Raw genomic sequence first — 16,619 nt, forward strand, 5'->3', positions numbered from 1 at the left:
TCACTATAGTTCACAAAGACATGGGCGTACATCGCTTTTTTCCTTAGGCGTGACCTTCTTAAACTTAGGAAAATACGAAAGAATTCTTTAGAACCTGCGCAAATACAATAGGACATTGAATATCGAACTTCGATTAGCGCTCTTTCAGAATACACGACCCTGGACAATTATCTCTGCCGAGACAATTCATCCCCTCCACGAAAGGCGTCTTTCTTTCAGCCGCAGCTTCAGGGGAGGATCATCGACTTCAAAGAAATAGCCTCCACCCTAAACCTTACATTGTCACCCGCATCAAAGAGCCCCTCGCGACCACGCCAAGTTCGCTTGCAAAGAAAGAGTAACAGGGCTCCGCGAGGCGGGTTATTCTTTCCACCAAAAAGCCGAGACAACGAAAGAAGCGACCACCACAGACAACCCTCCCTTTCGGTCGCGTCCCCTCTTCTTTGAAAGGAGTCCCGTTGAACCAGTTTCCATCGCCCGACTTTGAAACGTAACAAGAAAGCAACGAGAAAGGCCTGAGAAGCCTGTGCACCTCTTCTCTCATAGCAGCGGCAACACCTTCGCTCTTCTTCCTCGGTGAAAGGGAAAAGGGGTGAGAGCGGATGGATGGGGCTGAGGGAGGAGGTCGGAAAACGAAGATGAAGATGACCGGCCACCCCGACGTCCTTTCCCCTCCGCGGTCCGGCCGGCCAGAGAGTGACCGCTACCCGGTGTTTGCGCACGGCCAGTCAGTCGGCTCAGCTGGGATCCGCGTGATCGCGTGTGTGTCCGTCTGACGACGACGCCGGTGGTGACGACGACTCGTTATATAAAGAACGTCGTGAAAGGCGTTCGAGGCGCGCTCACATTTCCGCCCGTCGATTTGGTCGAGCGAGGCAGGGCCCGGTTCTTTCGTCTTCCCGTCGTATACGTGTCGCTGTGTTACGCGGCTACGCGGGACCGGAGTGATGAGAAGGCGCTTGGATTCTGCGCCGCCGTCGGTGACGATGGTGGCATCTGCGACCGGACTCCTGGTGCTGGCATCTTCGTGGGTGATCTGCGCTGCTTTCGTCCTTCTGTTCGCGCTGCCTGCGGAAGCTCAGCCGGGAAGAGTGAGTGTGCTGCTTTCGTGAAGCCGTTCCTGCCGGAATGCCACTGTCGCTGGTCGACTTGACGCTTGTCTTCCAGCGTGACTTTATTTCGTTGTTTTTAGGTGCACACACAGCTGTGCGCAACGATGTATACTGGCATTGAAAAGACTATACGGAGAAAAAGAAGTACCGCGCAGTTAAATTATGGTTTATCGAGACCTGGTTATGAATGGTCAAGTTAGCCAGAGTCATTTACTCCGAGCAACAATTCCGGCAGCCACTGAACAAGCAGCCCAGGCCGCACCATCCTGATATTTAGACGTGTTAACGTGTCTAAAGCTAAACTACTTGTGGCTTACGTTCCGTATTTCCTAATTTCTTTTTTATTTCGTTCTTTTGCTGTGGACAACCATTCTTGTTGTATGCGTGACGTTTCGGCAAAAAAAGGCGAAACAGCTGTGATAACAGAAATGCTTATCCTAACAAAGCGGCTTCATATGGACAGGAGGAATATACTATTGTCTTGAAACATAAGAACGTTATCCACTACTGCATGAACTCGTATGACGAGCTTGCGATGACGACTCACTGCAGTTCATGAAAACGCACAGACACTGCTATGTATATATAGCCTGTTCCTTGGCGAAAGTAACTAGATACGTTTACAGCCACAAACAGCTTCACTGTGCGTTATGTCTTGCATGAAATTGACATTAATGTTGAACGAGAAGAAAGGGAACCGAGGCGCCCGATTTTTATTAATCATATCAGAAGAAGCCAACAAACAGTGACACCAAGGACAACATAGGGGAAATTGCTTGTACTTACTAATTGAATTAAAGAAATGATAAATTAATGAAAATGGACGAGAAAACAACTGGCCGCAGGGGGGGAACGAACTCACGTCTTCGCATTACGCCTGCGATGCTCTCACCATTGAGCTACCGCGGCGCCGTTTTTCCGTCCACTTTCTGGGGTATTCATGTCTAAAAACTAAGTTGTAAGTTTCATAAATAGACATAGATAAACCAAAACAAAGACGTGGGTTCGTTCCCCACCTGCGGCCACTTGTTTTTTCATCCATTTTCATTTCCATTAATTTATCATTTCTTTAATTCAATTAGTAAGTACAAGTAATTTCCCCTATGTTGTCCTTGGTGTCACTGTTTGTTGGCTTCTTATGATACGTTTAATGTTGAGGAAGATAGCAAAATAACGCCATTTCCTCGACAAATGCGAGATAATCACAACTAGCGACTCGCCTGCAGAAAAAAGAAAACAATTGTTATTGAGACCATATGAATCAATCGCTCTTTATTTTTCGGGTCTCGGAAGAGAGTATACAACGAATGAATATTATTTCATCGAGGCTGTCAACCATACGAATGTTTTAGCCAAGTTATGGGAAAGCTGGCGGTTATCGCATGCATACGCGTGAATGAAGGGGCCCGTTGAGATCTCGAAGAAAGCAGCTGTACAGTACGGTTTCTAGAGTATACACTTCTGCAGTTGCATACGTTGCAACGGGCATTCTTGGTGCAGCGAACGCAATCCGTACGCACTTCCTATGTCCAATAGGTGGACACCAACTTGCAGCTGAAGTTCAAACACCGACGAGCGGCGCCTTCTTCTGTGAAAGTAAAAAAAAATCCTTACACTATATAGGTGACATCCAATTCGCTATGTAGAGCAGAGGGGTAGCAGCGAATAGGGGCAAACGCTTCGCTGCCATTTCACATGCGAGAGAAGCGTTTTGCTGCGCGCTCTTCAACGAACCGCTAAGTAGGTACGCTGAGATTCCAACGGCAACCAGCAATGTGGACAACTTCCCCACGGTAACGCAGCTCGCCGAGGATGGGAGGCCCTTTTCGTCATTCTTTCTGCGCTGAAGCGGAGCTTGCAGCCTGTCCTGGAATCCCAGGATTGCATCGCGAGCTCCTTTCCAGGAGTGCGGTCCTTCCAGCCTGTACTGGTAGTTGAGGACAGGAGACGTCATGAGAGCGTAGTAAACCTTTGGGTCCGTGAGGAGCAGCTTGAAGTAGTTGGGCTTAACGCCGATGATCTTTGCGAGTTCTTCGACGTAGGCAATCTTGTCTATCATCAACGAGTGTCTCGGCGTCGGGACGAAGAATGATTTTATCTTCTGTTGCGTGGCCGCCACGTCGGCTTCCATGGCCTCCCTGGAAGGCAGCTTCAGCTTTCCCGAGAAAACTCGCGCCATATACCGAGCCTGCATTTCGAACGCCTGCAGGAGGTTGGCGTTGCCGTCGATGAAACCCAGGAACGCGACGTTGGGGTTTCCCGGCGGAATCATCATCTTGTAGAGCAGAAGTCGTTCTCCGTCTCTTGAGAGGGCGTCCGTCTGGAATGGCAAACCGGTCGTAAAGCCCGTGGCAAAAATGACGGCATCCACGTCTTCTTCGACGTAGTTCATGACTAGCCCGTTTTCGGTGAACCTCTGCGGTGGTCCACGAATTTTCACGGTGCCGTCCAGCAGTTTGCCGTCGATGTACTGGTTGATGACCAGGCCCTGGCTCAGGATGTCGTGATTGGGCTGGACGCCGAGGGCCTTGTGGTCCCATGTGTCGTTGGCCACTCTTTCTACGAAGCCGCTGTACCAGGAGAGGGGAAACCAGCTGAACAGCCAGAGTCGCGCCTGGTTGTACGCGTACACGTCCATGGGGACGGACTTGTAGTGGCATGGCAGGACCCAGTTGATCCGTCTCGTGCTCACGAACACCTGCGTTCAAGCACACAAGAAAATACCAGCGCAGTTATTTGCGCAGTCTGATGGATTCGTGGGGGAATTGGATAGGTGACACGAGCACATCCCGCAAGCAAGTTTAAATCAGATAGCGCCAGGCAGGGCTATTTGGAGATCGCTGGGAGAGGCCATCGTCCTGCAGGGGACATAATAATTGGTTGGTGATGACGGTAGTGAAGCATACCCCTTAAAAGTATGGCGCGAAGGATTTTGTAAAAATGGCATACTGATGTAAGTGATCGTAAACTCTACCCTAAAGCGCTGCTACTGAGGAAATCGAAATAGACAAATTTTGTACAGTGAAGCGTCCGTGCACTCCTCACCCTGGCAACATTCCGAAAGGGCACTGTTAATTTGACTAAAATTAACTGTGGAAGTGACTTTGTTGTTTCTGTGATGTAATGCGCTCTTTTATTTACAGAGAGTTCGGCGAGCGGTATCTCTGATACCAGCCATCTGTCCTTCCCCTAATAAGGTCCTTCCCTTGGTGACCTACGACTCAAACTATCTTACACACTAAAGCACAGTCTTTAATTCGGAAAAGCCCTCGACAGCAGGCGCACTTGTCAGCTTGGGAATTGCAGTTTTGTTCCTGTATCATCATAGTGGGACCGAACTGCACTTTAAAACGTATTTGGCCTTATTGATGACAGGCTATCGGAAATTGCATGTGAATGTTTTTGCTGTGACGTATAGGAAAATTAAAAGCAAATTAATTTCTGAGGTTTCGCGTGCCTAAACGCGATATGATTGAGGCACACCATAGTGAAGATACTCCAGATTAATTTTGACCATCTGGGTGTTCTTTACCGTGCAACCTAAATCTATGTAGTCGTACACGAGCTTTTTTTTTTTTTGCAATTCGCTCCCGTCGGAAATGCGGCATCCGCGCCCGTAATCGAACCCACTACGTCGGCAGCGCAACGCCATATCCACTGGGCTCCGTGCGGGTGGGACGCATACGAGCTGAGAAAAAAAAATGCGCCTCCAATCCACCCTGTGAAATTGGATGTACAGCGAAGCTGTTGCTGATGTTACACAAGCGTCACGCCACCACCCCAACGGACGTGCGACGACGTTACACAAGCACCCCCACCGCCACAAGCGACCTACGTCACGCGCGCATGCATGTGTGCGGAAGTGTAGAACACATTCGCCTTCTTCTAGGCCGTCCTCCAAGCGCAAATGCCTTATTGAACTAGATTAATGTTTAAAAGTAAATTGCGTCAGAAAATGCGTAAAGTACGACTTACACACAAGCTGCGGACATGATATCTTGGAATTGTTATTCGAATGTATCTGGAAACTGAAAGACAAACCATTTTTGCATCTGCCGGTCGAGGTCTGTCCGAGTGCCCACGGCCGCTGGGTGGCGGTGCCGTTAGCCCAGCATACATCCTCATTTTTGTAGGCCCTCCGCCTAGAGCAAGTGCGTTATCGAACTAATTGAATTTCTGAAAGTAAAATCTGTCAGGAAATTCGTAAAGTACGACTTGCACACAACCTGCAGACATGATAGCATTCGATTGGAATTCGAATGTGCAAGAAAACGTAATTCTGGTACGTGGAAGTTCAAACACAAAATTCTTTTTCAGCTGCCGTCTTTTTTTTTTTTTGTTTAGGGGGGGGGGGGGGGGTGAGCACGCCACGAAAACTCCCAACCAACTTGAGGCTGACCGCTTCGCTGTAAAGAGGCTTTCGCAGAGATAACAAGAATGCAAGTTCTGCGATCACACTTCAGTGCGACGAATGCCTGTGAACGTGAATGCGTCAGCAGTGTGTGTACGAACAAAGACGGGGGGCAATGTAAAGCGTGGCTGCCTCTTCGCGGGCGGCCGGTTTCGTAACGGGCTCAATCGCCATCGTTGTTTTGCTTATGCAGCAAACTTACTTGCGCGTGCTCGGACACGTGCTTTACTGCCGTTTCCACGAACGGGCTACCGCCACTGCGCAATGCAAGCCACGCGCCGCAAACGTGCGTGACGGTGTCCAAACTCTCGCTGCAGCGCATGCGCACGAAGAACCAAAGACGCCATCAACCTCGCCTATGTGCGAACGGTTTCTTTTGATATTAACTCCACAAAGCACAAACACCATTGCCACGTGAAGGAGAATTAGAACAACGTGGGCACCTTTATTTATGGCCATGGAAAGTACATTTGTAAAAAAAAAAATAAAGGCTGTTTGGAGGATGTTTGGAGTAAAATATAGTTACTATAGTAATTATTTGCAAGATCTTGTTTTGTAGTATCCAAGGCTTAAATTCCTCTCCGGCATATAAAAAACGCTGCTATAGATATTGCGTTAACTTTCCCACCATTAGATCAGCATTTAGGGCTGTCAAACTCGGCGTCTCAAAAATGATACCATGGTCTTTGTGGGGTTAAAATGCAAACGCTCTTTGGGTCCTCTGGTCATTGCCTATAACAAAACACAGGCTACCGCTAGCTCGCTCTAGTAATTGTAGAAATATGATTTAAATTGTGCTAGAAGCTGTTTCTCAGCTATCTATCAATTTTTGTCCCACTGATGTCCACAACAACAATTTTTGTCCCACAACATTTTCTTCCAGTTCTTCCTGTCGCTCTTTTCTCGCGTCCTTAAAACCCTACATTCCGTACCGGATGACTTATTTCTTTTCAGCATTCATTAACTGTGAACCTAAAAGCTTTTCATGGAAAAGTCTTCGTAGCAAAGACGTTCTTGCCTTTCTCCCGCCATCTTTCATCTTTCTCATGACTCATCTTTCATTAATCAAGTCTTGTGACTCTCATGAGCTATACGACTGCTCCGAAACCGCTTTGGTACGGCCTAATAGTTCATTTTCTTCTGGAAACGCTTGTGAAAGTCACTCAATCGCTCACACAATCGCTCACAATCGCTCACCTTTTGCTAAGCACAGGATATTTGCGGTTCCTCCGCTTTTTTATTCAGACTTACTTGTCGTTATTCAAGCGAAGCTTGTATACTCTAGTCTGTAACGCTAAAGAAGCCAGCTGCTCTCAGAGCTGCACGGGTGATCGGCACGCGCTCGCGTCCGGCTCGCGCTCGGCTCGCGCTCGTGCCACTGCTCCCGCATTCATCGTCGTCGTCTGCTTCCACAGCTGGCTGCGTTGCCGCTAATCATTCCAGCTTAGAATTTCACTTCTCTTCTGTCGTCGTAATGGGGAGGCCGCGCTTACGGGGGTATGAGCCATCCATTGTCTCACGTAACGGACAGATTAAATTTTGAAGAAATTTCGTGGAAATCTATCCAGAATGAACGCGCTCACAAAAGGGCTCGTCGTCGACGTGCCAATTCTAGCGTGAGCGCTTCCGAAGCCCAGGCGAAACGTCAGCGAAGAGCCACGGACCCTGAGTTGAGGGTGCCCGACGTTGAGGCCAAACACCAGCGAAGAGCCGCCGACCCCTGGTTACGGGAGCGCGATGTTGAGGCCAAACGTCAGCGTCGTCTAGCCCTCCAGGAACCCGACAACGGTGGTGCACGCCTCGGCAACGCTAGCACCAACTTTCCTGGCACGACGGCCAGGTTTCAACGCGAGTTTCCCAACCGCAACTTCAGAGCCACCTGCAGTGCGAGTGACCGGTTGTGGTTAGAGCACAACGTGGTACTCGTCAGTGTACTTCGTTTGGAGGAACAGTGAAGAAACACCCGACAAGCTTCGCTTACCCTCATTTCCTCGACAGAGGAAGGGCTACTAATTTTTATAGAAAGTGCGGGAGAAGCCTTGCGGCAACTGACGCGGCATATTTTTTCCGTCATCGTCATTATGTACAAATATCTTCGTTAAGCAATAATTGAATGAACTTGTCATACAACGTTTAACCCTGCGAAGCGCCCGATGTTTCATATATGCTAGGCTGAGTTACATACCTCCAAATTCTCATTTGGGCACCAGAATTTGAATGCGTAGCCAACAGTAGCGGAATCGTTGAGTGTTGGGCCTGGTGGTCTACCATGTTGTGTCGTTGAACGGAATAAGGGCGCACGGAAACGTTGTGGACAGGAGACACGCTCACTTACAACTAAAGTTTAATTAATAGCTTCCAAGGAAGCGGCGGGGGCGCGCATGGGCACTTACAAGGCCGATACAAGGCTCATACAGATTCACATACAAAAGTTCCAAAAAACCTAACGCCTACTAAGATAACTTATTTTGTTTATTTTGTTTATGTTTATGCTACTGGCTGATTGTGCGCTTATCTGGGCAGCCTCAATGATTTCTCTCACCAGTCTGACTGTCTTTATACTTGTTGACAATCGTTGCATTGTAGTAGACCATATAGTAGCCAAAAGGCGTAGCGCGTCATGAACAGAACACAGGAAGTTTAACGTTCTCTTTATGATGCACTATGCCGTTTGCCTCCATCATGTTATACCAACAAGCCCAACGTGCTACGTTAGTCAACTATGACAGCGTTTTTTACGCGTTGCAGTGCGAGTTATTATACTAAATAAGCTGTAAATTAAATCACATTTCCTTTTTTTTGTAGAAGTGTACTCGCCATGGCCAGAAATAAAAATAAAAAAGTTGTTCTAATTCACTTCGATGTGGAACTGTTCATGGGTACCGCAGGGTAAATGATGCGGATTCTTACCTGTCTTGCCACGGTGCTCAGGTTCACAGCGACGTCCATAGCCGAGTTTGCGAATCCCACGACGACCACGGTCTTATCCCTAAACGAGTCGTCGGCGTATTTGTATTCGCGTGAGTGCATCACCCGCCCTCGATACAGCTCTCGGCCAGGAATGTCCGGAACCGAAGGTGATCCGTGATGTCCCGTGCAGACCAGGACGCCGTCGAAAACGTCCTCCCACTCGCGACCGGTCTTCGAATCCCGAATCCTTAGTGTGCCATCCCTGTCGAGCCTGAGCACGTCGTGGTTGAAGCGAATCTTCGGGGTCACTCCGAAGTGGTCTGCGTAGCTTCGGATGTACTCGAGCGTCTGCCAGTGGGGCATGAACACTGCAGCGTCCTTGTCCGGCGGGAAGTCGCTGTAGCAGGACATCTCCTTGCTGGTGTTGGCCACGGTGAAGCGCATCACGGTACCGGTACCGGACTCGGGCGTCTCCTCCCGATACCACCATAGCCCGCCGCAGTCGGAGGCCTTCTCGAAGCAGACCACGTCCAGCCCTTCTTCGAGGCATGCCTTGACGGCCGTGATGCCGCAGCAGCCGGCACCTACCACGGCGATCCGCATCTTGCGTCGCTATGCTATAGCTCGCCGGTGTCGTTTGAAACCGTCGCTGTACGCTAGCTCGCCGGTTTCGCTTGAGCGACGCAAAGACGAGAAGCGGTGCCAGACATTCTTCCCGAGGCAGGGCGGGTGATTGCGTCACTTCCCGAGAAGAGATGGAGAGAGAAAAAAAAAGTATTAGAAGAAATAGCACGATTAGATAACGTTCTGGAGTCTACAGTGCAGCCGTTCTGACTTATCACCTGCAGGGCTGTGTATACAGCCCTGCAGCTGTGCACACAAGCCGACGAGCCGAAGAGCCCGCTGCATGTTGAAATCACGTGTGTCTTATTCTAGGAACTGAAAACAAGCACAAAAACAGTTGAGTGGGCACTAAAGCGCTCTGCGAGCCCATAATGGTAGATCGAGGGTACACGGCTTGCGATAAGACGGCGTTGGACACGTGACTTCAGGGTGTCGCCGTCCCTTCACGACTTTCGAAATAAGAGCTAAAACCACAGTGCATACTTCTTGAAAGCGGAGGTTAGCGTTCGAAAGCAGCGCACGTGATACAGTATTAAAGACGTGTTGACGCTGCCTTATCCCGCACAATTCTTAAAGTGAATCTTTCTTTGGCTCCTCCTTCGTCTTTTTAACGCGATAGCATTTAGGGATCCGCTGTCGCAGAAAATCTGGCGTCGGCGTCGACATTGGTGCCCACGGCCGAGAAAATCATCCCCGACCACGTTAGGTATGCCACACCATTCTATCATCAATGTTGCGCATACCTTGTCTTGCATTCTTGGCAAAGCTATTCCTCGGAATTTTGAGAATGACAATCCACAAACAAATGTCATGAAACAAAACACCCAGAGCGCATGCCTTTTATGTTAAATCTTCTCAGACTGAAATATTAAATATGCGAAACAAATACGGAAACCTGAAAATGACGGAATTTCTTTGGCGCGGTTGTGCACTATCTCCGGGATCAGCCCACGCAAGAGGCCGCGTTTCCACTAGAAAGCTCGCCTACGTGCATAGCGTTCGCGGCCAGTGTTTGCCAGCAACCATTACGGTTGCGTAAGCTGCAGTCGTCGGGAACCATGAGTAGCAGTCGGGGATCTTCGAATGCTATCGCGTTCCACTCTTAAAAGCGAAGCTTAAGCTTCCTCCCAATATGTCCACTACTGCTGTTCTCTGGCATGCCGAGTCTGGGATTGGTTGAGAACGTGTATAATGTAAATGGCAGGGCCGCGGGAGAGGATTTTATGAGACCTGTCTAACGAGAGCTCCCTGGCCGTCAACGCAATGCCCTCTGGACGGCTGTATAATAATTACGCGTGAGCCCCCTCCCCCCGCAAAACCATTGAAGAAACTACAGCGCTCGGTTTTGTACTCACGCCCAACAGCCCAGAGTACAGATAGATTAGAATGGTCGTGGAGGAAGATAGAGGACGCAGAGAATGGATGAAGCCGACGTCCGTCACGCAACGGGTGATAACGTTGCGACTCTTAGTTGTGGCAGCTTGTGCAGCATCGCTTAAGAGGGGAAAGGCGCTGTCAGAAAGCTAACCTTCTCACAGGCTACGAGCAATGGGAACAACAACGCCACGAACAAGCGGGTCTCACTGTGTGTCGTGTTTACTATGTAAACAAATACAACTGATATATGCAAGGTAACATTCACCATCACCCCATGACTGTCGACTGCCGTCAACGTCAACGCCGTATATTGTCCAATCAACGCAAACATCACACAAATCTTCGCCTACATCGATTCCTATAGTGCGTGGGAATCTGTATAATTTTTTCCCACTTTTTTAGCGTTGCAAATGTTATTGAAATCGAGTTCTTGATTTCCGCAATGAAAGGCCGATTAAAGTTGAATTTATGTATTCTTACTTTTTAATGTTGTTAACCAAATGAAAATGCGGTAATTGCACTATTTATATTCATATGAATAAAAAAAAGATCTGGACAATTACAAAATGTACTGTTCTCCACCTGTGTAATGTACAAAGTAACACTAACTAATGTTTCATAACAAACCATCGGCTTGTCACATATGCCATACATGCTTAATGATATGGTTTACATGATGTGTTATACATGTTTCCGATATGAGACAATATTACCAAATTTATTTAGCATGCAACTTAGCGAACAGTACCTGTGCAACTTTCTAAAACAAACCAAGCCGAGTGAACTGCTCATAAGAATTCATCCATTTTGTAATGCTACGGCTTAATTCCTTGCAATGTGTTCTTTTTATGTCAAGTCAGAGCAAAGACACCGGTGGCTCTGAGGCACCAATATCGCCTTACGTATGACCGTGTTTTTTTTTTAAAGTCGAGTGTAAGCAATCGCATGTTTTTAACGGGATAGCGTTGAGGGCCCCGTGTCACAGAAAACCCGGTGTCGGCGTAATCGTGCGGCGACCGCGGCTGAGAAAAATCATCCCGAACCACACCGACCACGCAGGCCCTCCGCGTAGCGCAGAGTTGTTAGTAAAGTAATTTAATTTTTCAAACTAAAATCCGTCAGAACAATCGTAAAGTAAGGCTTTAACCACAACCTACAGACATGATAACGTCGGATTGAATGTACGAGAAAACATAATTCTGTTACGAGGAAACTAAAACAGACTTCTTTTCCAGCATTTCTACCATACAACTGCGGCGCGCCTGGGTAGATTACTTCCAAAAACACCATCCAGATGGCGCTCGCCTCCTCGGCAGGTCAAACTTGGACTTAGCCAGCCTAATGCGTTTTCTACACGCGCGTGCCTCGGGGCAACATCAAACAATAAAATAATAAAAAAGGTCCTAGGGCCTTCCCATTTCGATTTAAGACCACTTATATTGCCCCTATAAAAATTTCTTCCCAGCAATGCATTTGTGTTTAAAAGTGAAGCCGACTTTAAGGCGATTGGTGTAAGCTTGCTCTTTGTACGCTTGCTTTCCCACGTTGTTTATTGCAGTGAAGCCTACTCAAAGAAGAATGCGATGCGAACGGGGCACGATAACGCTATCGCGTTCCACTCTTAAAGGCGAAGCTTAAACGTCCTCCAATTTTTTTTATTTTTTTTTCGGCAAGAACGGGACAGATGCCTTAAAATAAAACCAAAACTATAGTAGATAATTACGGCTTGGTTATTGAAACAGCATCGACGAAACAAGACGGTCCAGATGGAAAAGCCTTTACAGATTGTCAATCAGCGCAGCGCCTATATACCCAGCAATGACGTCATAGAGTGCCATGAGCAGTTCATCAGTCTGCCCCGCGTTTTGCTCTTCACGCTTACGCTTGCGCAGTTCATCATCATCATCGAGGGTTTATTCTCTCTCTCTCATAATCATCATCATCATCTTGGCCAGCCTATGTTTATTATGTCCACTACAGAACGAAGGCATCTCCCCGCAATCTCCAATTACCCCTGTCTTGCGCTAGCTGATTCCAACCAGCACCTCTAAATTTACTAATTCCATCACCCCACCTAACTTTCTGCCGTCCTCGACTGCACTTCCCTTACTTGGCACCCATTCTGTAACTCCAATGGTCTACCGGTTATCTACCCTACGCATTACATGGCCTGCCCAACTTCATTTTTTTCTCTTAATGCCAACTAAAATATTGAATATTGAAAATTACCTTGGTGAATATTTTATACCATAGTGAAAGCAAGCTAATGGGTCTATAATTATTCAATTCTTTAACGTCTCCCTTCTTGTGGATTAGTATAATGTTGGCGTTCTCCCAGTTCTCTGGTACACTTAAAGTCGTGAGGCATTGCGTACAAAGGGCCGCATGTTTTTCAAGTATGATATCTCCTCCATCTTTGATTAAATGGCACATACCGATTCAAATCAAATCAGTTAATTATTATTTTTACATCGTATGTTAATGACAGCATATAAAATATACAGACGAGGGTCCCAAAGTAGAAAACTGCAACGGGACCCTCGATGAAAATTGCAAATAAATACTCGTATCACAATGATTAGCAGCAGTGCGAACCAATTGGACAAATATATATCAAGTAAAAAATAACAGTAAAGGTAAAGGAATAGAAAACATCAAAATGCATGAACGCAAAAAAAAAAACGAACAAATTTAGAAATAAATACTTTATATAAAAACACAAATATAGTAAAACTAAACAAGCACCAACATCGAAAATTCAACAAATAATATTTTAATGAATTTTTGCATGAATTAAAAAAAACTTTGGATTTAACAGACGTGGGTGATCGCACAGAAGGATGCAGATGATTTACCGTAATTGGTAGAAACCTTAGGTAACAAAAAAGTATTGTTAGCAGCAAACCTAGTGCAGTTGGAATGTACTAAAAGCTCTGAATCAATGAAATTGATAGCAAGTTGATTTGTTAATTGTTTATAATGTACTGAAGAAGAACTAACAGTATGCACTGCTTCGAGAAAGACGACGATGACGAGTTGGTCGAAGCCTTGTGCCTGTGTTGCCTGAGCTGTGTAACCTCTCGCTGTAGTGCTCTACGCTCTAATTAATTAAACCAGAGCGCCTCTCTACAATAACAACAACAAAATTAGACTAAACCGAAACAAGTTATCAATAGATAAGATGTTGCTGCGAAGAAGAGCAGTGGCGCTGCCGTCGTGAGGACAGCGAAAAATAATCCGAATGGCTCGATTTAGTAAATGCTGAAGGGATTAAAGATGATACTGATAAATAGTTCCCCATGATGCGATGTCATAAGTGATATGCGAATGAATGAAAGCGAAGTGAAGACAAAGCAGGGTCTGATGAGAGAAATATAAGCGTGCTTTAAGCAGTGCACGAATGCTACCATCTTTCTAATGTGAGCAATATGGTTAACGAACTTAAGGTTAGTATCAGGTTGAACGCCAAGGAATGATGCACAATCACTGACACTTATGAAATGCGAGTCAATTCTGATGCCTGGTAATGAGGTTAACTTTCGTTGAGGTGATTTAAAAATAAGAAATGTATATTTATTGGGATTAATAAGTAAATAATTTTCGGAGCCTCACTTGGACACACTATACAGAGCATCATTTAATTTGGTAGCGACGGCATTAATACATGTATCACCAATGAAAATAGTCGTATTGTCGGCATATAAAACGCAGTGAGCCATGTGTATGTTGTCAGGAAGACCACTGATGTAAAGTAAAAAAAGTAATGGACCAAGTGATGAGCCTTGAGGCGCCCCTTGGTTAATTGTTAGAGTAGCGGAGAAAGAGCCCGATATGTATACCGTGTGCTTTCTGTTCAATAGATAACTTTTTTAAGAACTTGAGGGCCGGACATGAAATACCACATGCTAGAGTTTGTTAGACAAGACGGAAGATGAATAATGGTGTCAAATGCTTTTGTGAAGTCTAGAAATACCGAGCCAACTACGCATCCTGAATCAATAGAGCGCTTGATATAGTCAGTTACGGAAAGCAGGGCAACGTTAGTGGAACTTCCCTCTCGAAAACCAAATTGGCATGGCTTCAGTAGATTAAATTTTTGCAGGTATTTGCTTAGGCGAATTATAAATAATTTTTTCGATAACTTTACTCAGGGACCAAAGGATACGGATGGGGGTGGTAGTTGGAAACTGACAGTCTGTCACCCTTTTTATATACCGGAATAACTTTAGCTACTTTCAGCGAGTTAGGAAAATGCCATCCTTGAACGCAAGATTTATAATTGCAGAAAGTGGTTTCCAAATAACACGAACTACAAGTTTTAAGTGCCGTGCTGAAATTTTTATCTTTACCAGGGCTGGTCTCCTTAAGATTTATTAGTGCAGTAGACACATCAGCAGGTGTCACGGGAAGAAGAAAGAAGTGGTTAGAACGATTTAGGTTTCAATGTGAATCGCTATGTTTTTGACTGAAAATTTCGAAAAAGTAGTTACTAAACGCGTCAGCAACACTGTCAGGGCTGTCATGTGTAGTGCCATTATATATTGCGGGCAAAGTCGTTTTTCTTTTCCCGGCAACAAAACCTCGCGACGATCTTCTTTTCATCTGTTCTAGTTGAGACACGATGAATTGTATCAAAGTCGCTGGGCGTGACAGGAGATTGAATAGCTTCACCCAACCGCTTCCCAATGGCCGCACAGTCCTCTCCCTGAGTGACTGGTACGCCCTTAATTTCAACATTTAGCCGCGAGTACTGCTCGAGTTCGGCAACTCCTCTGGTTAGCGCCTCATTTTGCGCAACACGTTCCTTGTTGGCTAGTGTCAGTTCATCCTGTTTCACCTTAATAGAGTCAAAACTGTCACATAGAAATCGCACACTCTCACCTAGGGAAGCATGTTGCCCGAGGCCTTCGTGATTTAACTTCTCCTAAATTTTGACGGTTAGATCGTTAGCGAGAGTGTCAAGACTAGAGCGAAGTAGTCACTCAAGTAATTCATTTTTTTTTTTTTTGCCAGCTCTGCATTGGACGGCATGGTTAGCAAAGGTAGCAAAAACACCAACGAAAAAAACAAAAGAAACACTTACTAGGAGGCAGCAGTCAAGGCAAGAAGCAATACAGCAATCGCGTCTAGAAAACAAAGACACCAACCTGCAGAGCAAGCAGGATTCAACCGGCACAGGTTCTAGTTGCCGCAACCGCTGCCTCAAAAAGGATGTGTGTCGCCGGGTAGCGTCCTCATAAATCCTCGTTGGTGGCGTCAAGCTAGCAGGCGCCCTCTTCTGCGTGCTGACGTCACAGTCGTAGCCTCTGCTATGGCCGCTTTACTTGACAGTTGCTGCGCCGCACACGTGGCTTGGGGACAGCTGCGCCCAGATAACTACAGAGCAAGCCGGATTCAATCAGCACAGGTTCTAGTGGCCGCAACCGCTGCCTTGAAAATGAGGCTAAATAAAAGAAAATAAAGTTATCGAAGAATACGTAAAACTTATATAATCCACTGTTCCATTAGCGGGTCGATGTGCTTCAGTTACCTGCGAGCCGACATCATTTCCTCAGGTTTTATGTAATAATTTGTTTTCGTTACGCTGAACAGAGGTCGGCTGCACTGCATTTTCGGTCAGCATACAATGGTTATACAGGGTGTTTCAGCGAACACATTCAAAATTTATTTATGGTTGCCTGTGGCAGATAGCCTAATTCTAGTTAATTAGTTGTTCAACTCGAAAAGGCGGACATTGCTTGCACAAGAAATTGAAATTCATAATCGAATCATTCACAATAATTCCCTAATGAAGTTTTTAACTAATTACTTGATGGCCCATATTGCAATTTACAAATTGTAGCCGGGGAGTGCGCAAGGCGGATCCACTTGGAATTAATTCTAAGGATGACACCAATTTCAAGATAATAATTCCCGAACTTTGCGGAGAAAGGCACTGGCGTTCCAGTTAATTTTGTGCTTCAATGCATAAAGCGACGTTTTGTTAGATTGTTTTGCTGCCCATTTGTTTTGGATTGCTTTGGATTGTTTTGCTGCCCATTTCTCTTCATTATATAAACCTTCAGGTTTCAACGCTGGTGTCAGTCAGCAGCACACAACGGCTCCTACATCTAGTCCTGTGTTGTTTGATGCAAAGCTGATCAGCGAATGCCTTAAGCGCTTGAAGCCTTCCCTTTCTTCTTTCT

At 46.3% G+C, this 16,619-nt stretch overlaps 2 protein-coding genes across 4 annotated transcripts in view; one reads left to right on the forward strand and one right to left on the reverse strand.

Moving 5' to 3' along the window:
- Positions 1-16,619, forward strand: part of LOC119433990 (uncharacterized) — a 165,286-nt gene that overhangs the window by 68,387 nt on the left and 80,280 nt on the right. The window contains exon 1 of one of the 3 annotated variants that reach the window (XM_037701283.2): positions 757-1,091. The exons of the other annotated variants lie outside the window; for them this stretch is intronic. Within the exon in view, the coding sequence (XP_037557211.1) occupies positions 948-1,091 (144 nt within the window). The 5' untranslated portion in view covers positions 757-947. Of the gene's footprint in view, positions 1-756; positions 1,092-16,619 lie in introns of those variants that run through there. 3 annotated transcript variants of the gene reach the window in all.
- Positions 2,370-9,155, reverse strand: LOC119433985 (flavin-containing monooxygenase 5). Its single transcript, XM_037701277.2, has 2 exons — positions 8,434-9,155; positions 2,370-3,810 (listed from the first exon to the last, which is right to left on the reverse strand). The coding sequence occupies exons 1-2, from the start codon at positions 9,034-9,036 to the stop codon at positions 2,728-2,730; spliced, it is 1,686 nt and encodes a 561-aa protein (XP_037557205.1). The 5' UTR covers positions 9,037-9,155; the 3' UTR covers positions 2,370-2,727.

The sequence above is a fragment of the Dermacentor silvarum genome, chromosome 11 (assembly GCF_013339745.2).
Source record: "Dermacentor silvarum isolate Dsil-2018 chromosome 11, BIME_Dsil_1.4, whole genome shotgun sequence".
In the NCBI taxonomy this organism is placed as follows: domain Eukaryota; kingdom Metazoa; phylum Arthropoda; class Arachnida; order Ixodida; family Ixodidae; genus Dermacentor; species Dermacentor silvarum.